This window comes from Leucopleurus acutus, assembly GCF_964270905.1.
Source record: "Leucopleurus acutus genome assembly, chromosome: 7".
NCBI classification, from domain to species: Eukaryota; Metazoa; Chordata; class Mammalia; order Artiodactyla; family Delphinidae; genus Leucopleurus; species Leucopleurus acutus.
In genome coordinates, this window is record NC_139150.1 from 88,465,245 (window position 1) to 88,488,590 (window position 23,346).

The 23,346-nt window shown below is 43.5% G+C and overlaps 1 protein-coding gene across 1 annotated transcript; it reads right to left on the reverse strand.

Annotated features, from left to right (window-relative positions):
* Positions 1-2,826: 2,826 nt before the first annotated feature.
* LOC309963826 (uncharacterized protein) lies at positions 2,827-23,299 on the reverse strand (the record flags this gene model as incomplete). The annotated part of the gene is made up of 5 exons (XM_082842356.1): positions 2,827-3,120; positions 4,857-5,402; positions 17,584-17,787; positions 19,869-20,027; positions 23,126-23,299. The coding sequence occupies 5 exons, from the start codon at positions 23,297-23,299 to the stop codon at positions 2,827-2,829; spliced, it is 1,377 nt and encodes a 458-aa protein (XP_082698482.1).
* Positions 23,300-23,346: the final 47 nt, after the last annotated feature.

A 23,346-nucleotide genomic window follows, 5' to 3' on the forward strand; every position in this document is an offset into this window, starting at 1 on the left:
TTGTGCTGTGGAGGAGTGGGATCCTCAACCACCTCTGTCCACAGTACCTCGCACGGTAGAAGGGTGGTGGTCTGGGAATGTAAAAAATTCTGTTAAATGGAACCAGTACAGTGATGCTAGGCCGAGGTGAGAGGAAAGTGCAGCAAGGAGACCAGTTAGAATGTTGTTCAGTATTTGAGTTGAGAGGTGCTATGGGCTTCTGCTACACAACAGAGCCCCCATAGCACTATGAACTTTTCTGACATTTTCTTCACATATTCACCTGAAAGTTCTTAGTAAGTTTGAAAAAGCATATATGAAATATATTACCCTCTACTTTCCAATTTGTGCTTCATATTCTACCCTTGAAGGCCAACCAAACGACCCTGAAGTCTATAAAGGAAAAGATTAATAGATTTGACTGAATAAGTGAAAACCCAATTTAAAAAAAAAACTTTAAAGTTAAAAGACAAATGACAAATTGGAAAAACAACTTTGTAAAATACACAACAAACAAAACATTAGCTGGAATGTCTAGTGGTCAAGAGCAAGGACCTGAAACCAGACTGCTCAGTTTGAACCCCAGTTCTACCTCTTCCCAACTACACAGCTACACATCCCACAAATCACTTATTCTGTCTGTGCCTCAGGTTCTCATCTGTAAAATGGGGATGATAACAGCATGTACCTTATAGGATTGTTGTAAGGATTAAATGAGTAAATATTGCAAGTTCTTAGAACAGTGCTTGGTAATAAAAGCACTTATATAAGTGTTTGCTAATATGTTATCCTTAATATATAAAGTGGATTTTTTTTCAAATCAATAGTTAAAAAGTGAATGGCCCCTTTAAAAAGAAAAAAGTGAATGGCCCATTAAAATATAAACGAAAGATATAAACTGTCAGTTCACAAAAGAAATAAAAATGGCCAATAGATGCGAAAAGGTGTTCACCCTCATTAGCAATCAAATAAATAAAAATCACAGCAATCTCCCAGGTCATCACTTAAACATGCCATGAAAAACTATGGTGGTGATATAGACCTAAATTTATCAATATAGGAAGATTATCAGGGTTATACTGTTAAGAGAGAAATAAAGTTACAAAATAACGTGTATGACATAACCCCATAAATCTTAAACAATGGTTAGCTCTGGGATTACTCATGACCTTTATTGTCTTTACACACTTCTTACTAACTGTGTATTGCTTTCATAATCAGGAAAAGAAATAAGTGTAAAAGTTATCCAGAGAGGTTAGCTGTTCCCTAGTATCCATTGTCTCCTTTTTCTGTAGTAAACAGAAACCAGGTTTCTAGGTGACAGCAGAAGTTGAGTGCCCTAGGATGTAACCATGTGACTAAGTGCTGGCTGTTGAGATGTGAGCAGGAGCATGTGCGAGGTTTCTGGGTTCTGCCCTCCAAGGGAGGGGCTTGCTCTTTCTCTCCCCCTTTATGATTTCCAGCTGCCTGGGTGGAATGGAGTGTAGTGGAAAACCACATGGAGAGAATCCTGGTCCCCTGCTGGCAACATAGGGTGCTCTCCACTGAAGCCTGAACTTGAAAGAGATGTGACTTATTTAAGCCCCTAAAATTTGGGGAAACTTCCATAGGAAGCTAGCTTGACCAAGTGGGCATGCTCATGCAGTGTGCTCTCATTCTGCGTGTGGATTCTTAGGAGATGGAGGGCACATATTGTGGAAGGAACATACCGCTTTTGGAATAGGGCAAACATGGGTGAAAGCCCCAGCTCCTGTGTCCCAGAGGTACACCCTTGGACAGAGACAATGTGTTCAATTAAATCATAGTAGGGTGTGATTTGGAACTGCTGAGTAATAAACAGAACCCGGTTGTCTTTACAATCATTATTTGAAAAGGTGGCAAGAGCTGCATTTGAATCCTCATTCGGGACCAAGAGGGCGAACTTGCTGGCAATGCAGACCAGCCCACAGTAATCCTTAGGTTCAAGTTCGAGCTTGTCCCCATACTTCACCCCACCCCCAGCCTGGCTTCAACCTCCCTTTCCACTCCCCATGCTTGTGGGAGTTCAGGGCCCACCGCTGTTCAGGCCACCTGGAATGCTCATCCCCATCTTCGCTTGGCCAGTTCTGGTCATTCAGATAGCACTTAAACCTGACCTGCTCAGACAGACCACCCAGTCTAACTCCCCACCACCACTATTTCACCACTCTATTTTTATAGCACCTTCAGCATTTTAGCACTCTCTGAACCCACCTTGCTTGTTTTCTTGTTCTCCCTCCAAGAGAGCAAGAACCTGTCTGAATAGTCACAGCTGTGTCCCCATCTCTAGAACAGGGCCCTGTGTACATAGTAGGTGCTCTAATATCTCTTGAAGTGTAGAACTAAAAGCAAAGACAATAGGGCAGTTCACAGTGGAGGCTGAGCTCAGAGGATAAGAACTCCTGCAGCAGGAGTCCAGGTAGTGAGGGCCTCGACCAGCAGACAGCGTGAAAAGCAGAGGGAGCACAGCCAGCTGGGCCAGGAAGAGGAGGCGGTTCAGAGACCTGAGAAGACCCACAGATTTCCTTGGCTGGGTTTCCCGAAGTAGCCAAGCCCCAAAGGACCAGAGGCCCAGTGTCCCTGAGGCCCCAGGACAGAACCCTCCCATCACCTTTGTTTACCTGCAACAAAAACTACCCAAGCAAAGCAAACACACTCCTTCAACTCCCTCTGACCCCGCCCTCCATCACTCCCTCCCCAGGTGAGACTGGGGCTCTTGGTGCAGCTGCTCCCACTGGCCCCTCACTCAGCACGCTGGGTGCAGATAATCAATTTGCCTTTGGGTCTCCCTGCTTTACACAGCAGACACCCTTATCTTTAATCTTCCCCTTAATCCTGGGGCCCTGCCTCAGTGCGCCCAGGTTTTAGCTCGGAGCACGAGGAGCGCATTGATCTTGGAAGTTGATGTCTGGCCAGTGCCTCCCCAGATCTCACCCACTCTGACTGCCCGTGAATCCAGGAGCCTCCTGCTTTCCTGTTTAAGTGCCAGGAAGTGCTGCTGCCTAAGGAGTCACAGCAGAAGGAGGGAGGCCCCAGGTTTGGCAAACACCCCAGCACCCCTGGGGCGAAGTGGGCTGTTATTACACTGTCCACCTCTGCCAGAGCTTGCAAACTGGTGATGGCCTGGGGGTCACATCTGGTTCACAGAAGTGCTTTGTGATGCCCATGCAATGTTTTAAATCTATTTTTAATTAACTGAGAGCATTCAAAAGAATCAAGATATTTAACGTTAAAAAGTCTGGATTTCTTGCTTTTCTTAAAAAATCTGGAACACTCAGCTTACATTCCAAAAGGACAATATTTTCTTTATGCCCAGCATGGGCTCTGCTATTTGTCACAGCCCCCACCTTCCCCCCACCTCTCGCCTTCTTCAATTTTATTACAAGCCTGGCTCCCGTGGTCATCTGTGTTTGTGTCCTCACTGCCTCTGCTCAGGGGTACTGTTCCTGCCCCACTTGGACCATGGGATTTTGGTCTAGGCCAAGCAGAGTCCTTTCCTTGAGGATGTCTTAAACAGGCACTGGGAGAAGAGAACCCCTTAGTCCAGCCCCCAAGCTGTGATGACAGGGGAGAAGGGGGTCATTCTACAGGAAAGAAGCAAAGCAAGCATTGAGAAGCAGAGACAAAGGTGGGGGGGCGGGCGGTGGGCAGCAGAATCCTGACAGCAACTGAGTCTAGGTCCTATCATCCTTGAGGCTACTCCACCCTTTCCCCAGTGCACAGTCACGACTAACAGTGAGTTAGAAGGAAGGAGAATGGGCTTGAGAATGATACATTTCTGGCCGCTGCAATTTTGGACAAATCGCTGATACCCTTCTCAGTTTCTTCATCTGTATAACGGGGACTCTACAGCTTACTTTAAGGTGGAGTGGGTTCCAACAATGTCATTTATGTGAAGCATTAAACGCAATGTTTGTGCATAACAGGTGCTACTAAGGATTCCATAAACAGTGAATTTTATGGTAGATGTTTACCAAAAACTGGTCAGCTAGAATTGAGTGAGCTCCTTCCTGAAGAACGGTAGCAGTGTTCTTTAAGGAGATATAGCTAGATCAGTACCGCCTTCAGAGACTCTGGGGTAGGTTGGAAGAAGCTAGGCCTCCACCAGGAGGAGTCTGATTTTGCATTACGATCCACCCTCTCAATGACTGTGTCATCTTGGGCTCTTTACTTAAATTCTCTGACCCTGAGGTTCCTCCTGTAAAGTGGAGGTGATAACTCTCATCTCTTTCAGTTATTCTGAGAATGGAATTATCTCATTAACATAACAATGCCTAGTAGTGTTTATATCCTAAGCACTCAACAAATTGTAGTTATTGTGATGGGAAAGGAACAAAAGCCACAGTCCAGAGCTAGCCATAGGTTTCACTTCCGGGGAATCATTGCTATTGTACTTTCTACTATCTAAGGCTCAACTGAGCTAAAAGTGCACCGTAAGTCCTCAGAGCACAAAGCTGTCTGTTCAGTTGTGCCAAGAGCTCACCTCCTGCACCACCCACCCTGACAGCCAAGCCAGCGGCCCCCAGGATTCAAAGCCTCCTACGTGAGCTTCAAGCAACTAGCTTTTAAAGCAGGTTTCCATTAAAAAAAATAAAGGAAAGAAAAAGCTTTGGCTGATCAATTAGCAACAGAAGACCCCAAATTAAGAGAAACCACCATGTAGAATCTTGTTTTTTTTTCAAGAAGCAAAATCTAGCAACCTTCGCGTTACAGCCAAAATGATAAAAGTTGCTGACATTTTGAGACCAAAATACTACGTATACGGTTGATTCCCTAGACCCAACCTCACTTCCCTGTGCCAAGGACATGCTAGTGGAAGAAGGAGAGGAAGAATGAGATGGGTTCCCAGGAAGCTTTGCCTCTTCATTTGGTTTTGGCACTGAGCCCGATGCTGCCTTGCACAAAATATCCTCAAGCACTTGTTGGGACAGACGGCCCTGCGTGGCACAGCCTGCCTGCCAGGCCTCTCGGAGCCCAGCTGCGCTGGCCAGCACTTGGTCAGTCTCAGGGGGGACAAAGGCAGTGATGTCTATTCCTCTAATGAGTTCTTGAAAATAGCGCCTGATGGAAATAGTGTCCTTGATGGGGATCTGGGGAGACATGCTGCCCTCCATGAGTCTCACCATCTCCCTCTTGAGCCTTTTATGCTCGTGGAGAAATTGTACTGCATTAGCATGATGCTGCAGGAGCATCTTCATCTGCTGGTAAAGCTGTTGGGGGGCTTCAAGTTCCCGGGCAACCAGCTGTAACTTCTCCAACTTGGAGGAGTGCTCGCTCTCCAGCTGCCTTTTCAAGGTGGCAATCCAGCATTTGATGCCCCTGAGCAGGCTGTCTCCAATGGTGGCGATCATGGCCAGTGTGTCCGCAGCACTGGTGGAGAGTTCCCGGATGAACTTCTTCGTGTCCTGTGGAGGCAGCGTGAACATTTCTTAGGAAAGACCCCCAGAGTCCAGGCCTGGGCACCTGGTTCGTGGCGTTGCCTCCTCTCCTCCCTGAACCAGGAACTCCTTAGGGGTGGTGGACACTTCTGGCTGCCTGCCCAGTACCAACTTTTCAACTCTTTCCTACCAAAGAACGCTGATTCTTCCAGCCAGCATGTGTGGGCAGCTAAAAATACTTACTCATTTCCTGCTTCCCTTGTAGTTAGGGGTGACCAAGTGTGCAACAGAAGCAGAAGTCTGAGTTGTTGGGTGCAGCTTCTGGGAAAGCTGCCTGAAAGTGGGCAGATGCCTCTGAGACAAGACTTGACCCTTCCCCTTTCTCCTGATGGGACCCGGGGTCAATGCCCACATGGAGCAGGCTCCTCACGACTTTGCGCTGACAACAGCACACACTGCAGGGCTGAGAGAAGAGGGTGGAGCATCATGGGGTCACCAAGCTGGTGGCCTTGACTCCCTACCTGTGGGCATTTCATTAAGTAAAAATAAAACAGAACCCCTTATTTTTTAAAGAGCCATTGCTTATGAGTTTCTATTACAATCAAATGTAGACCCTTACTAAAAGAATACCCAAATGGAAGGAGTTACCTGAATAACTTTTAGGGGAATGAAATCACAAACCCACCCATTGTGATATTGTTAGAAAAAGTCAAGATGTCTCACTCTGGACTCTCCATGACCTACAGTGCCCTTTCCCTGTTTGGCAGGCCTGTCCTCCAGCTCATCCTGTCAACCTCAGCTCTGCATCACCTTTGTGATCAGGTCTTCCCTCAGGGGAGGCACAAAGTGTAGGGGAAAGCACTCAGATGGTGAGGTCAGGCCAACCCTAGGTGTAATTTTGGCTCTTACAGCTGAATAGTTCTGTACCTTAGATCTCATATCTTGTGAAAAGGGGATCATGGGTGCTGAAGAGAACTAAATGAGATGATGGATATATAGTGCCTAGCACCGGAGCAGCACACAGTAGGCACTTAACAAATTGATCTTCCATAGAATGGAGAGGTTCTTCCATTCTATATGCTTCTACAGGTCTCATATACATCACCATGGTTCGCAATAGCACAATACAAAAACATTCTAACATTATGAGCGAACTTTGAAATAATGAGACTCTCCACCAGCTGAAGATTCATCATGAATCACCATTCCCAAAACCATGTTTTTAAATTGCCAGTTTAGCTGGTAAATAGATTTGCCTGCCATCCTTCATCATCATGAGTTGCCTGCCTAGTATGTGTTTAGGTGTGTTGTTTGACCCCTTAGACTAGTCTCAAGGGCAATAAAAACAGACATAATAAATATACAATGGAATCTCATGGTACTGACAAGTGCTCTGAGGAAAGATAAGGAAGATAGAGCAGGATCAGGGGTAGGGCAGAGGGCTGAGGGAGGAGGTGGCTCTCGATTTTGGGTGGTTGGGAAGACATCTTGGAGATATCCGAACTCTGGATGATGGTCAAACAATGGTCATATCTGAGGGAAAGATTTTTCCAGGCAGAAGGGCCATGAGGACAAAGCTTGAGATGGAAACAAGGATGTCTGAGGAGCAGTCAGGAGCCTGACTCAGAGTGGGATCAAGCAGGGCGGAGAGGCAGGTGGGGCCAGGCAATGGATTTATTCACAGTATAATGCACCCCTCACCAGCTGGGGATTTTGAACAAAAGAATGCCTGATCTAAAATGTTGAAGGATGATTCTGGCTACTAGTGGGGACAGAGTGGGCACAAGGAGCCCATGTGAGAACCACTAGAGAGTCCAGGCCAATGGTGATGAGAGTGGGCAGGAGAGATGGGAGAGGTAGGCGAATTGGGGAGGTGGAATGGATTGTAAGTGTGGGCCTGGAGCTCAGGACAGACGTCTGGGCTGGAGAAGAATCTCTGAGAGAGGTGGAAAAACATTGAGCAGGAGTTAGTGGCAGAACTGGGGACAGCCAGGAAAGGCTGGGGTCCCAGAGGTCAAGTGGCCATTTCAATTTACTCCAATCAAGAAAGTGTTACTGGCCATGGAAACAAATGTTTTCTGAGATGTTGGCTCAGGCAAGAGAGAAAGAAATGAATAAAGAGCAGGCCAATGATCTCATTTGTATCCTTCACCCACTTGGGTCTTTTAAAATTTTAAATATTTCTTTGTATTTCCTTTGAGTTTTGAACATTAGTTTGGTTGTTCTTTAGCTTCCAAGAAACTTTATACTTCCGTAACATACAGGGAATAGTAAAATGCTACAAACTGTGGATTGTTTTACACTTGTAAAGTGATCTATTTTCTGATAGATAAATGGAAAATTATGTATTTTCTGATAAGTATTTTAGGCTTTATTTAGAGAACAGAGCCACAAATACTAAACAAATAAATCAATAACAGATTTCAACACCTTATTCATTAGGTTGAATGAGTCATTTGAATTTTTGTCTTGATAAAAAGTAATAGGTGATGCAGTAAAATTATTTTTTGTAAAGGGACAGCAAGTCCCACAAAGTTCACAAAAGAACAAGTTTGCTTAACTCTGAATATCATTTAAAATACACTTGGATTCTCCAATCCATGGTGAGGTGTCTTTGTCAAGTGAACATAGGAGTGAGATCAGGAGGGTGTCCTGTAGCAGAGCCTTCCCACTCAGCATCTACCATGGGGGTATCTCACAAAACTATTTGTGTTCGTTCTTCACCACCATTGAACTTCAGCGTAACTCAATCCTTTTCCTTTGACAGAACCTAGATACTAATGACTGACAAATCTACTGGTCAAACCAAAGCATCTGTGAGCAGCAGGGGCATAAATTCATTGCACAGAGCCTCTGTCCTGCTCACCGTTTGACACCTGGTGTCTAGCACCCAAATGGCACCCGAAAGAATGAAAGAATGAGAAAAGTGTATGCTTTCTTTACTGATACTGCCATATGCTTACTAGCTTTCAATAAACCCAATTTTTCAAAACATCCTTTAAGTTCTTAAAACAGCTTTATTGAACATTATTGACATGGGTAAAAGTATACAATTTGATAACTTTCAAGATAGTGAACTTATCCATCACCCCCAAAAGTTTCCTTGTGTCCCTTTGTAATTTCCTCCCTCGCGACCATCCTTGACCTCCCCTACCCACGCAATCACTGACGTTCTTTCTGTAAATGTCTATTAGTTTGCATTTTTCTAGAATCTTATATAAATGGAATCCTACTCTTTTTGGGGGAGAGGGTTTGGCCTCTTTAACACAGCAATTTTCAGATTCATTCATGGATTATTGTGTGTATCAATGTGTTCATCCTTTGATCTGGACATTTGGGTCGTTTCCAGTTGTTGTCTATTACAACTGTAGCTGCTATGAACATTTGTGTACAAGTTTTTGTATGCATATATATTTTCTTTTCTCTTGGGATTTGAAACCTAGGTGGAGTGAATGGATCATTTATTTAACTTTTTGAAAAATTACTAAACTGTTCTCCAAACTGTTTGTACCATTTACCTTCTCAGCAGCAGTGTATGAGAGTTCCGGTTCCTCCACATCCTCACCAACACTTGATATGGTCTAACATTTCTAATAGGTGTGTAGTGGTATCTCATTGTGGTTTTCATTTGCATTTCCCTAATGACTAGTGGTGCTGAGAATCTTTTCATGTGCTGTTTGCCATCTGTATAGCTCATCTGTGAAGAGTTTGTGCAGATACTTTGCCTATTTTTATTGAGTTGTTTTCTTATTGTTGAGTTTTGAGAATTCTTTATTCTTTATCTTTTATCAGATATGTATTTACAAAGATTGTTTTTCTCCTATGTTTTCTTCTACAGATTGTATAGTTTTAGGTGTTATATATAGGTCTACTATCTATGTAGGGTTAATTTTTGCACATGTTGTGAGGGATGGATGCAGTTTTCTTTCTTTTTCTTTTCCTTCCTTCCTTTCTGCCTTTTGTTGTTGTTGTTGCCACATATGGATTTTCAATTGTTCCAGCACCATTTGTTGAAGAGGCTATTCTTTCTCCACTGCATTGCCTTTGCAGCTTTGTCAAAAGTCAGGTATCTATGTGTATGGGTTTATTTCTGTTCCACTGTTTTATGTGTCTATCTTTAGGCCACTGCCATGCTCCTTTGATTAACAAAGATTTAGAACAATTCTTGAATTCAGGTAGTGTTAACTTTGTTTTCAAACCCTAACCCTAACCCTTCCCTTTCCACATGAGCTTTAGGATCACCTAGTCAATTAAAAAACAAAAAAAAAGCCTGCTGGGATGTTAATTGTGATTGCAATAAATCTATAGAAATACTTGGGGAGAACTGACATCTTAACCACGATGAGTCTTCCCATGCATGAATAGTATATATTCCTCCATTTATTTAGATCCTCTTAATTTCTCTCAGCAATATTTAATAGTTGTCCAGGTACAGATATCACACATCTCTGGTAAGATTTAGATATCCACAAAGCATTTTAAATCTCTGTTGCAATTGTAAGTGATATTTAAATTTTAAAAATTATCAGTGGTTTGTTGCTAATATTTAGGAAAAACAATTGATTTTTGTATATTGATCTCATATCTTGCAACATTGCTAAACTCATTTATTAGTTCTGGTAGCTTGTAAAGCTCATCAGAATTTTTATAGAGACAGTGATGTCATCTATGAATAAACACAGTTTTGTTCTTCCTTTCCTATCTGGATGCTTTTATATTAGTTTCTCTTGCCTAACTGCACTGGTTAGAACCTCCATAATCTGCTCTTTTAAATAGCAGTGATGAGAAAGACATTTCTCGGTGTTCCTGATCTTGGAGGGAAAACATTCAGTGTTTCAGGATTAAGCATGATGTTGGTTGTAGGTTTTCATAGATGCCTTTTATTATGTTCTATTCTGTGGTATAATGGGAAATATATGGTCTTTGTCCCTGGTTCCTGGTACAGAGCTCCTAAAACTCTTGGAATTTCCTGAGTGATAGGAGCAGTTCTTATAATTCACAATAAACCCCTTTCAAACATATCTGAGATTATGCTAGTTAGGTGACTCTTGGTGGGTCCCCAGATAGTTTCAGGATGGGGCCTAGTTGCCAGAAAGACTAAACCTTGATTAGACGTTTGGAAATTTCAGCCCCATCCTCAGCCTCTGGGGAGAGGAGAGGGACTGGAGATTGAGTTCAATCGCCAATGGCCAATGATTTGATCAATCATGCCCTAAATAATGGAACCTCAATTTAAAAAAAACAACAACCAACTAACCAAACAAAAAACCTTTAAAAAAGGTTCGGGGGACTTCCAGGTTGGTAAACACATTGATATTCTGGGAAGATGGGGCACCCAGAGATATCATGGAAGCTACCCCTCTAACCACCCCCCAGCCCTTACCTTGTCCTGTGCATCTTTTCCATTTGGCTATTCCTGAGTTGTATCCTTATAATAAAGAGGTGGACATAGTAAAGTGTTTTCCTGAGGTCTTTGGGTCATTCTAGTGAATTATCAAACCTGAGGAGGGGGTTTTAGGAGCCCCCCAGTTTATAACCAGTGAGTCAGAAGTACATGTGGCAACTTCAGACTTGTGACTGGTGTCTGAAGTGGGACAGCCCTTAACCTGCAGGGTCTGCACTAACTAGAGATAGTGTCAGAATTGAATTAAGTTTTTGGACACCCAGTGAGTGTCTGAAAACCAGAGGATCTGAGATATTACTAGATTGGTGAGTTTTATAAAATTGATGTTAAATTTTTTTCTCTGTCTATTGAGATCATATGATTTTTCATTTTTCTTCTGTTATTATAGTAAATTATATTGATTGTTTTTTGAATGTTAAACCAACTGTGTATTCTGGGAATAAGCCCCTTTTTGTTAAGATGTATTAGTCTTTTCATATATTTTTGGATTTGATTTGCAAAATTTTAAAAAGATTCTTGTATCAATGTTCATAAGGGATATTGTAATTTTCTTTGCCTGGTTTTGGTTTCAGGGTAATCCTGGTCCTATAGAATGAGTTGGGACAAATTCCCATTTCTTCAATTTTCTGGAAGTTTGTGTATATTTGGTATTGGTTCCTTAAATGTTTGGTAAAATTCATCAATGAACCTATTCAGGCTTAGCGTTTTTACTGTAGGAAAGTTTTTAACGAGAAATTAACTTCTTTAATAGAAAATGGCTATTCTTGTAACTTATTTCTTCTGGAAGAACTTTGATAGTTTGTGTCTTTCACAATTTAATCAGTGTCAAATTTAATGGCATACACTTTTTCACAATAGTCCCTTATTATCTGTTGGAGCCACTCCTCAGAAACAGAAAGACTGATGACACCACACAAACCAAGAGGTGATGAAAAGGGGCTATTACTCACATAATGAGGCTTTCTGGAGGAGAACAGGGCAGCTTCCAACCAGGTCTGAAAATGGCTTGAGAGAGCAAGGAACGCAGATTAGATTGGTTTGGAGTTTTTATGGTGGTTATGAGGTGTTGAAGGTTCCCACAGCCAGGCTGGGCTTAAGTGGTTTAAACTCCCGCAGGTGCCAAAGAAGGGAGCACCTAGGCTTGCTTTTCAGCTTTTCTGGATGTGGAACAGAAGGCAAGGAGGGAAAATGGAGACTTAAAAGCTGTGAGCAGTCAAACATCAAACATGGAGTCTGACTCTTTATTATATTATCTTTTAAATATCTATAGCATTTGTAGTGATGTTACCTCTCTCATTCCTGGTTTTGGTAAATTGTGTTCTCTCTCTCTCTCTCCTCTCCCCACTCCCCTTTCTCCCTTTTTCCCTCTCTCCCTCTCTCTCCCTCTCTCTCTCTTTCCTTGAGAAGTCTGGTGAGAAGTTTAATTCAAATGATCTTCTCAAAGAACTAGTTTTTAGTTTTATTGATTTTTCTGTATTGTTTTTTGATTTCTATCTCATTATTTTCTGCTTTTGTCTTTATTATTTCCTTTATTCTGCTTACTTGGGTTACTTTGCTCTTATTTTTTGCACTTTTTAAAGGTGGAAGGTGAGGTCAGTAATTTCAAATCTTTATTCTTTTCTAATTAAAATTTCCCACTGAGTGCTGCTTTAGTGGCACCCCATAATTCTGATATGTTTTGTTTTCATTTTCATCCAGTGCAAAATACCTTCTAATTTCCCTTTTTGTTTCTTCTTTGATCTATGAGTTATTTAGAATATGCTTTTTAGTTTCCAAATAATTGGAGAGTTTCCCAAAATCTTTATGTTATTGATTTCTAATTTAATCCACTGTGGTCAGAACCCATACTTTGTATGATTTGAATCCTTTTTTTTTTTAACTTATTTATTTTTCTGGTCACGCTGCATGGCTTGAGGGATCTTAGTTCCTCAATCAGGGCTTGAACCCATGCCGCCTGCAATGGAAGCACGGAGTCCAAACCACTGGACAGCCAGGGAAGTCCCTGAATCCTTTTAAATTTATTAAGACTTGTTTTGTGGTCTAGCTTGGTGAGCTGTGTGCACTTGAGAATGTGTTCTGCTGTCGTTGGGTAGAATGTTCCATAAATGTCAGTCAGGTCTGATTAATAATGTTCAAGACTACTATTTATTGCTGAATTCCTGCCTACTTGTTCTATCAATTATTGAGAGAATGGTATTGAAAATTACAGATTTGTCTATTTCTCCTGGTAGTTCTATCAGGTTTTGCTTTATATGTTTTGAAGCCTCCTTATTAAATGCATAAACATTTCAGACTGTTATTATTCTCTTGATTAACAGATCCCTTTATCAAAATGAAATGAACTTCTTTCCCCTTGGTAATACTATTGGAGTGAAATCTCCTTTGCCTGAGGTTAACAGAGCCACTCTAGCTTCTTTGGATTTATGTTAGCATGACATGTCTCTTTCCATTCTTTTACTTTTAACCTATTTGTGTCTTTATACTTAAAGTGCATTTATCATAGGCAGCATAGAGTTGGGTCTTGATTTAGTTTCATTCTGACAAAAGCCTTCTTAATTGGAGTGTTTAGACCATTTTCATTTAATGTGATTATTGCTATGGCTAGATTTGAGTTTTATCATCTTGCTATTTATATTTGCCCAATCTGCTTTTTGTTCCCTTCCTCCTCTTTTTCTACCTTCTTTAAGATTGTGTATCTTTTATAATCACATTTTATCTCTGTTGCTAGCTTAGTAACTATAGTTATTATTTTAGTGGTTGTTTGAGGGCTTTATAGCACACATCTTTAACTTATCACAGTCTAACTTCAAGTAATGTTATGCCACTTCACATATAGTATAAAACCCTTATAATAGGGGCTTCCCTGGTGGCACAGTGGTTAAGAATCTGCCTGCCAGTGCAGGGGACACGGGTTCGAGCCCTGTTTCAGATAGATCCCACATGCTGCAGATCAACTAATCCCGTGCGCCACACCTACTGAGCCTGTGCTCTAGAGCCCACAAGCCACAACTACTGATGTCTGTGCGCCTAGAGCCCGTGCTCTGCAACACAAGAAGCCACCGCAATGAGTAAGCCTGCGCACCGCAATGAAGAGTGGCCCCTGCTCGCCGCAACTAGAGAAAGCCCGCACACAGCAACAAAGACCCAATGCAGCCAAAAAAAAAAAAAAAAAAAAACCCTTATAATAGTGTACTTCCATTTTGCCTCTCATAGACTTCATGGTATTCTTGTCATGTATTTTACTTTTATATGTTGTAAACCTCACAATATATTATTATTTTAAAAACAGTGAGTTATCTTTTGAAAGATTTAAATAACACGAAAACAATCTTACATAGTTACGTTTTTCATTACCACTTCTGGTGCTCTTTATTCTTTTGTGTAGATCCAGATTTTCCTTCTGCCTGAAGGACTCCCTTTAACATTGCTTATAGTGCGAGTCTGCTGGTTATGAATTCTTTCAGCTTTGTATGTCTGAAACAGCTTTTATTTTGCCTTCATTTTTGAAGATATTTTCACTAGATACAGAATTCTAGGTTGACTGCTTTTAAATTCATATTTTTAAAAAATAAATTTATTTATTTATTTTTGGCTGTGTTGGGTCTTCATTTCTGTGTGAGGGCTTTCCCTAGTTGCGGCGAGCAGGGGCCACTCTTCATTGCGGTGCGCGGGCCTCTCACTATCGCAGCTTCTCTTGTTGCAGAGCACAGGCTCCAGACGTGCAGGCTCAGTAGTTGTGGCTCACAGGCCCAGTTGCTCCGCGGCATGTGGGATCTTCCCAGACCAGGGCTCAAACCCGTGTCCCCTGCATTGGCAGGCAGATTCTCAACCACTGTGCCACCAGGGAAGTCCCTAAATTCATATTTTAAAGATTTTTCTCCACTGTCTCCCTGCATGTATTGTTTCCAGCAAGAAATCAGATGTCATCTTTATTTTTGTTCTTCTGTATGTAACATGCCTTTTTTTCCACTCGGGCTGCTTAATATTATTCTCTTTATCACTGGTTTCAGCAATTTGACTATGATGTGCTTTGGTATAGTTTTAGTCATATTTATTGTGCTTGGTGTTTGTCAAATTTCTTAGATGTGGGTTTATAATATTCATCAAGTTTGGATAATTTTTGGCCATTATTTTTTAAAATACTTTTCCTGCCCCTTCCTCACTCTGTCATTTCCTTCAGAGACTCCAATTACCCATATATTGGGACACTTGAAGTTGTTCCATAGTTAACTAATTCTTTTTTTTTTTTTTTTTGGCCACGCCACGTGGCTTACATGATCTTAGTTCCCTGACCAGGGATTGAACGTGGCCTTGGCAGTGAAAACACTGAGTCCTAACCACTGGACTGCCAGGGAATTCCCCACAGCTAACTAATTCTGTTTTTTAAAAATTCTCATTCCTCTCTGTGTTTCATTTTGAGTAGTTTCTTTTCCTTTTTTTAAAATAAATTTATTTCTTTTAGGCTACACTGGGTCTTCGTTGCTGCGCATGGGCTTTCTCTAGTTGCGGCGAACAGGGGCTACTCTTCGTTGTGGTGCGCAGGCTTCTCACTGTGGTGGCTTCTCTTGTTGCGGAGCACAGGCTCTAGGCACGTGGGCTTCGGTAGTTGTGATGCGTGGGCTCAGTAGTTGTGCCTCATAGGCTCTAGAGCTCAATAGTTGTGGTGCACGGGCTTAGTTGCTCTGCAGCATGTGGGATCTTCCCTGACCAGGGCTCGAACCTGTGTCCCCTGCATTGGCAGGTGGATTCTCAACCACTACACCACCAGGGAAACCCTTGAGTAGTTTCTATTGCTATGTCTTCAAGTTCACAAAGCTTTTCTTCGCAGTGTCTAACCTGCTGTTAATCGCTCCAGTATATTTTTTATGACATTGTAGTTTTCATCTCTAGAAATTCAATTTGAATCTTTTTTTATATCTTCCATGTCTCTAACTTTTTGAAATATGGAACACAATTGTGCTAATTTTAATAAATATTTGTCTGCTAATTCTAACATCTGTCTCAGTTCTGGTTTGATTTTGATTGATTTATTATTGTTTTCATTATGGGTCATATTTTCCTGTGTCTTTGCCTGCCTGGTAATCTTTGGATGCCGGACATTGTGAATTTTACCTTGCTTGATGTTGGATTTTTTTTTATTCCTATGAATCTTAATATTTGTTTCAAAGTACTGTTAAGTTACTTGGAAAGAATGATCTTTTAGTGCTTGCTTTCATTATTTGTTTGGTGAGTCTGGAGCAGTGCCCAGTCTGGGACTAAGACTTCTTGAGTTCTCATCCCAGTGTCTCATGATTTATGAGATTTTCCAGTCTCATTCCTGGGAACAGGCATTGTTCTGATCCTGGTTGAGCTCCAGGCACTGTTCCCTCAGTCCTTTCCTATGGCTCCTTCCCTGGCCTGAGGTAATGTCCTCACAGACAAGTGCTGATTTATTCAAGTCTGTTGAATACTCACAGGAGACTCTTAACCCAGATCTCTGGATTCTCTCTCTGTGCAGTCCTGTCTTCTGTAGACTCTGTCATGTGCACTTGAAATGCCTTGACCTCCCCAGAGTCTCAGCTCCATCTCCCGAACTCAAGAAATCTGCCAGGCTTTGCTTGGGTTCCCTCTTTCTGCCCCTCAGACTTGAAACTCTCTCAAGGCAATAAGCTGGGGCAATTGTAGAGCTAACCTTGTTTATATCTTGTCTCTCAGAGATTAGTATCTTTTATTGCCTGAGGTCCAGTGTCTTGAAAACTGTTGTTTCATATATTTTTGTCTCATTTTTCCAGAAGGGAGGGTAAATTCAGACTTTGTTACTCTGCCTTGGACAAATAAGGAAATAATAAATGAAATTTTAGCAAATATTTGGTATTTAGAAGAAGATCTACAAAAGTCAGTTGTGGTAGACACAGATATTCTGCCCAGATCCCCCTTTCCAGAGAGGACTTGCTGCTTGCCAAGGTATGACCAGCCACCAGCTGTCAGATCCTTCGGGGTTGCTGTGCCCTTCCCACAGCAGCCCACATTTGGTGGCTGAGCAAGAGGACCTATAATAGCCTGGCCATTTCAGCCCAACGTGGGGTACACTGATGGGGAAATCTGGCTCCAGATTCCTCGCTGGATCAGGAGCTGCTTGTCAGGCCTGTGGTATAGTTTGCCTTCCCTTCTGTTTCATCTATTCTTTCCTCCTTCCTCTTACAGATGTCAATCTTGGATATCTTTTACCCCAAACTGTGTCTCAGCTTCTGCTTCCAGAGAACACAACCTGTGATACCGTTAGGTGGCTAGTGTGGCCCAGAGGTCAGTCCCTAAGGGCCTCTGCCCTCGCCATTCTGCAGATGTTCCTTCTCTACAAGAGCTGGAATCTTACCACTAGAACTAGAATTTGTTTCTGAAAGACTATCTAGTCTTGGGTGTGTGTGTGTGAGTGTGTGTGTGTGTGTGTGTGTGTTTGTGACTTAAAATTTTGTTCTCTTGAAAAATGTATCCAGAGATTAATTCCTAAAACCTATATTTTGTGGGGGAAAAGTCATGAAATAAGGAAAATACGCCATAGAAGCTAGGATACATCTTACTTAGTCATCTTAAAAGAGGGTGAAATAGCCATCAAATTATCATCTTGGAGGCCCTTAAAGCAATCAGAATTCAACCGTTTCTCAAGGTGCACATTTCAAAACTTGACACACGTTTCAGGACACACTTAAGGAGAGTCAGTCTCTAGAGAATTTCCCCTTCATATTTAAACACCCCCTTTGTCCGTCTAGTGCCCTCAAGAGAACAGCAACTATTTGAACTGAAACCAAACATTGCCCTGCTGTTTACTTGGAGAAAGGACACGAGCCATATGAGCGATAACTGCACTGCCTGTGCTGCACTCTCAGATTTCTGCAGTACCAGCTGAATATCCTTAGCAAAGCTCACTTTCCTCTCTGCATAGGCATCAGAAATCTTGGCTACTGGGTGAGACTCGTGGTCCCCAAAGAGCTTACATATTCCACATATTGGTTCTTCATCCCTTAGGCACATCTGATTGACAAAAGAAAAGTCGATGATACTTATTTCCCTTCTTGTTCCAGCCCTACACACTCAGGACCTGCCATACCTCAGGCTGGTGACATTCTGAATCTATTCTTAAGCAGGTATCAAGAGTCAGTTACACAGGAGGCCCTGGCACCTGGAGGAAAGAGATGAGGGTAGTACTAGGATGCCTGAATTGTAATTTAGTAAGCACATACTGCATCTGGTACCACACAGACTCCTCACAATGATCTTTTGACTTGGATAGTATTGTGTACATTTTATACCCGAGAAAGCTGAGAAGGCTCAAAGTTGTTAGGTGACTTGCCCAAGGACACACTACTAGGAAGGGAGAGCACTGGGATTAGAAGACGAGGGCTTTCTGGGAATTCCCTGGCAGTCTAGTGGTTAGGACTCAGCACTTTCACTGCTGGAGCCCGGACTTGATCCCTGGTCAGGGAACTAAGATCCTGCAAGCCGCGTGGCACACCCCCCAAAAAGATGAGGGCTCTCTGACTCCAGGAGCAAAGCCTTTTCCACCTGGCCAAGCCACTGCCTTGTGAGGATTAAATACCAGGATGCATGTAACGTGCTGCCCAGCCTGCGAGATCTTAGTTCCATGACCAGGGATAGAACCAGTGCCCCCTGCAGTCGAAGCGTGGAGTCCTAACCACTGGACCACCACTGAATTCCCCAAACTGGGCCTATTTTAGATGAAAGGAATTGAGGAGGACCCTCACTGCCCTGCTGGCCCCTCTGCCTCTTCACTCGGCTAAAGGACGCCTTGGAATGAAAACTCTGTCTTGGAATTTTGGAAGGGGAGGTAACTGCTGAGGATGAGACAGAACCATTGAGAATCTGTGATAAGTGGAACAGATTTTTAAAGCCAGAGTCCAATAGGAATACCAAATCACATCCTATTCTCTCGAGTCCTCTTAGTGGCTTGAGCTAGCCTGCCCCAAGCATGCCACTTACGTCCTTGTAGGAGGAGGGGCGGCTAGAAGGAACAGAGCAGAGTCTGGTGGAGCTCGGAGCAGCCCAGTAGATTGGCTGAGGGTGAAGACTTGCAGAGAAACCCTACCCTGTGAGGACAGACGCTTGATATGTTGCACTGAAGTGCTGGGGGCCCCCGGAGCTACGAAGCCCTCTTTTGGAGCCACATCTATGCTTTAGGATTTGGCTGTAGAGCTTCAAGCTAGAGCCAGTTTATGAAGACTCGGCGATACTTTTGACCTTCTCCAAGGATATCACCGATTTAGTTCATCCCTGACCATTACCAAAGCAACCTAAACCTGGTGGTTGGTGCTACACAGTCTGTGAAACATGGAAGCTCTGCCTCATCCTGCCCCTCCAGGTTTGTTGGGAGAATCAAATGGGCTCAAGGTTGTGAAAGGGCTTTGTCGACAGTGAAGCATGAAAGCTGAAGTGGTGTTATATCTGATTCATATCTGAGTTATATCTGACATGGGGATCATCCTAAAGTCAGTACCAAAGGGGAAGATTACATGTGTCAAATTACCCGTGAAAATCCCTTAGCTAGGGAATATGGAATTAGAGTACAGTCCACATAGTTTTGTATAAATCACACTGTAGACGTGTGTAAAAATGTACAATGTGTACAGCATAATACAGAGTACAATAAAGAGTTCATATGACGTATTGTGTGAAAAACTCATGCTGAAGATTAAACATCGGAATCATACTCAGCTCTCCAAATAGGCATGTGTAACCAATGGGAGGAATGGCAGAATCATTGGTCCCATCTTACCCCACCCTCTCTCTCTGGGGTAATCAAAGGTAGCTAAATTCTCATAAATCTGAAGATAATGCAACTTCGTTGTAACTATTTGAGCCTATCTGTGGTCCCTTACATCTTGCCATGGGTTGCATGGCTGAACACCACACACACTCCCAAACCTGGACTCCAGCACTAAGAATGAAGTCAGCGTTGGTATGTGCATTTATTTGGAAAGTAATCCTCTACTATACTCTTGAGCAAATATCCAATTTCAACCATAACGTTGCCGAGTAATCTGGCAGATTGGGTAGCTAAGCAAGAATAAAATAAAACTAAAAGTGTAATTGAATACCAGATTCACGCTTTCTCCATGCTTTTCACATGTCTGAGCAAGCTGATTTTGTTCCTTGGTGTGAAGCATCTCAAGTTCTTCCTTAAACTTCTCCAGTATGTTTTCAGCCAGGATGTTCCTCTGCAATCCATTTGTTCCCCTTCCCCTCAGATAAATGACCTAAAACGCACAGCTGGCATGAGCTTGTGGCAAATTCCCATCATCAACTGTGACATCATCATGGGGAAGGATGAGACACCTCCCTTCCTGCACATAAACAGCAGCGAGCGGCAAGAGAGAACAGGCCACTGGCCTGAGTGAGCGCTGACTGGTCTTTCAGAAGGAAATGACTGTGAAGACTCCTCGCCCCTGCAGAATAACTCTTCCCGCTCCAAAACCCTCTCACCTGGGCTAGTATGTGCACCCTCTGCAGAGACAGTCGCCACAGACTCCATCAGATGAAACAGGAACCTGCCTTCTTTCACCCTGTGAGTCTTGGTTAGTACCTGCTCTGTCTCCTGGAGAAGCCCAGCCCGGTGAGAAGACAGACCCTCACAGAGGACTGTGTTGTTGGATGTGCAGGGGAGCACAAAGAAGGAAGGACTAAGTCTCCCTGGGGTGATGGAGGAGAGCAGGACTGGGGTCTCAAGAAGATGCCTAAATTAGGCATTGAAGACCGAAGTGTATTAAACATGTATTTTATTTACTGTTTATTTTTTATTTAATGTATTTTATTTACATCCAGGCACCTGGGGCCTGGGATGGCCCCTCCCATTGGCTAGCCAATTCTTAGAGACAGTAAAGGATTCACCTGGGGTCATGCCTTTCACATGCAAACCAATACATCTGGGGTCCACACCCAACCACCTCCTTTATATTTGCTATTCCCCTACCCCCCTGCCCTAATCATCCAGGGCTGGGTACTAGACATCTAGGGGCAGCCCTACCTGTCCCAGAGGCCACTGAAATTATTCAAACTGGCCAATCCTAAGTCTTCTCACCCTACTTCACCCGTTCCTTCCTGCAGAAACCACAACAAAGGTCTTTCTTGTCCACATTTCCCCCATCTTCCTGTTTCCTGACCCACCCTGATTTCCACATGTGGCCACCTGTGATGTGGCATGGCCCCTCTTGGGATCTATGAGCTACAAACTATTTTTCAATGGCAGTCGTCCCCTGATCTCTTGGTCTCATCATACCTGAATAATTATAAAACCTACATTTAAAAACACAAGGAAAAAAGACAAGGCCATATGCCACCCTGAGTAAACATAGCAGTCCACCCATCTGGCAACAACCTTAAATTCCATTTGTTTAATAAACTTTTATTAAGCACCTACCATGCTGGGAATGTGATAGTGAACAGGACAGACACACCTGGCCCTGCCCTCAGGGGCTGATTTGCTAGAGAGGGGAATAAATGCCAAACAACCAATATGCTAGCTCCGTCCGCTGATTCCCAGCCAGGCAACTTAAATCCTTCTTGGACCCAGTTGTCTTTTCTGCAAAATCCAAGCTCAACAAAAGCCGCCAGCACACTTCCTGTGCTCTTTGCAATTCTCTCAGAGTGTGAGGGTCTCGTGTCTGCACCTGGAAGGGGGGAAGCTGGAGAGCAGCCTCACCCACAGAGTGGGTGGTCAGACGGTTCTGCTGTCTCTAGTCGTTGGGACAAGAAGCAGAGGTTTAAGTGTGTTACTTAAAAATCACACTCTAGACACTAAAGGTAATGATGAAGCCCCCTGGGGGTGGGGGAGGAGCTGTGGTCTAAATACTCAGCCATCAGAGGAAATGAACGCCAGTAGTGGCCACAACTGATGGTAAAGAAACAAGCTGAATTAGCACAGTATTTTCAGGTATGAAGGTAACCATGGGAAGAACTATCTAGAAAAAGTTAGAAGAGGCTGCTTCTGGGGAGTGGGACTGGGGTGGGCAGAGAGTGTGGCTTTTCATTATAAACTCTTTTCTAGGGTTTGCCCTCTTAACCTTGTCTGTGTGTTATTTTGATATGATTTTAAAATAAATGCACAAATAAGTGAAAATTCCAGGTTGAAAAATGAAAAGCATAAATAAATCTAAGCATCTGCTGCTTTTGAACTGCTGTCCCCCAACCCTACACACACACACACACACACACACACACACACACACAGCCTCCCCATTGGCACCCCTGCCTCCATATTCAGTTGGTTACCATTGGAGAGGCAGCACCTGTCTCTCCAATCGGCCCACCCTCTGTTCCTACTGACAGAGATTCCTACATAAGTTCCCTCTTTCTGAAATCTATTTGTTTTATATTTTCTTCCTCCCTTCCTCCCTCCCTCCCTTCTTCCCTCTTTCCTCTCTTCCTTCCTTCCTTCCTTCCTTCCTTTCTCCCTTTCTTCCTTCCTTCCTTCCTTCCACAAAAACCCAAAGGACCTGGAGAAACACCAGTCACAGTTCTTATGTCCCAGGTGAGGAGAGAGACTCTACACAAGTCATTGTACAAAAAGTTTCCACGAGAGTACGTAATGTAGACAACGGTGCACTTTCAACGCCAATGCTATATGACCCTTTCCAGGTTAGACATTTCTCCTGGCCCCCATTGCTTACAGGACAGAATGCCAAGCCTTTTGCATGACTTGTAAGACCTACTTCAATATGTCCTAACCTGCCCTCCTGGTGGATGCCCTAAATGCCCTGATATCTCCCACAATCTCACACTGAAGCCTTCTTATCTACTAAGCAGCTCTAAGCATCTCGGCTGCAGGCCCCTTTCTGGCCCTTGGCATCTGCTATCCTCTCTTTGTCTGCCCTGCTCTGTAGACTCTCCCCAGCTGTCACCTCCTCTGCAGCCTTTTGTGTCTCCACTGTGGGACCTCTCACTTTACACAGGGCCACTGGCTCCTGCAAGGATGCTCCTCACTCATCTGTGCATCCCTGGGGTCCTGGCACAGTGACAAGGCCCCTGGCAGGTGCTGATAAATGTCCCCCTACCCCAGCACATACTGAATAAGTGAAAACTGGCATATTTTATCTCTTGGTGGTTCTGTTAGAACCTTCTCTCTAACATTAAACCACAATGCATGTCTTCCTGTAGCTCCTGCCCCGGGTCCCACCATGTCTTCTAAGCCTGCTCCCCACCCACCCCCTGATAACCCACCAGAGATGTGAGTTCTGGCCAGCCAGTCTTCACTTTGCAGGCCAAATATCCCTAGTTCTGTTATGCAATAGATCCAAGAAGTGATGACCAGAAAGAAATCTGCTATCTCAGTCACAGAAGGGCCCCAAACCTCTCTTACTTTCCTACACACTGGGCAGCAGAACTGTCCGTTGCCGTGGGTGCAGTTCTGGCACATCAAGATCAGCTCCAGGCACTGTTTGCAGAAGTTGTGGGAGCAGGAGAGGAGCAGCACCGCAGGTGTAAACAGCTCCATGCACACGGGACAGGACAGCACTGCGCCCAGCGCCTCCATGGCGTCTGCAGCCGCCTGCCTCTCCCAGGCCGCCCGCCCCCACCAGG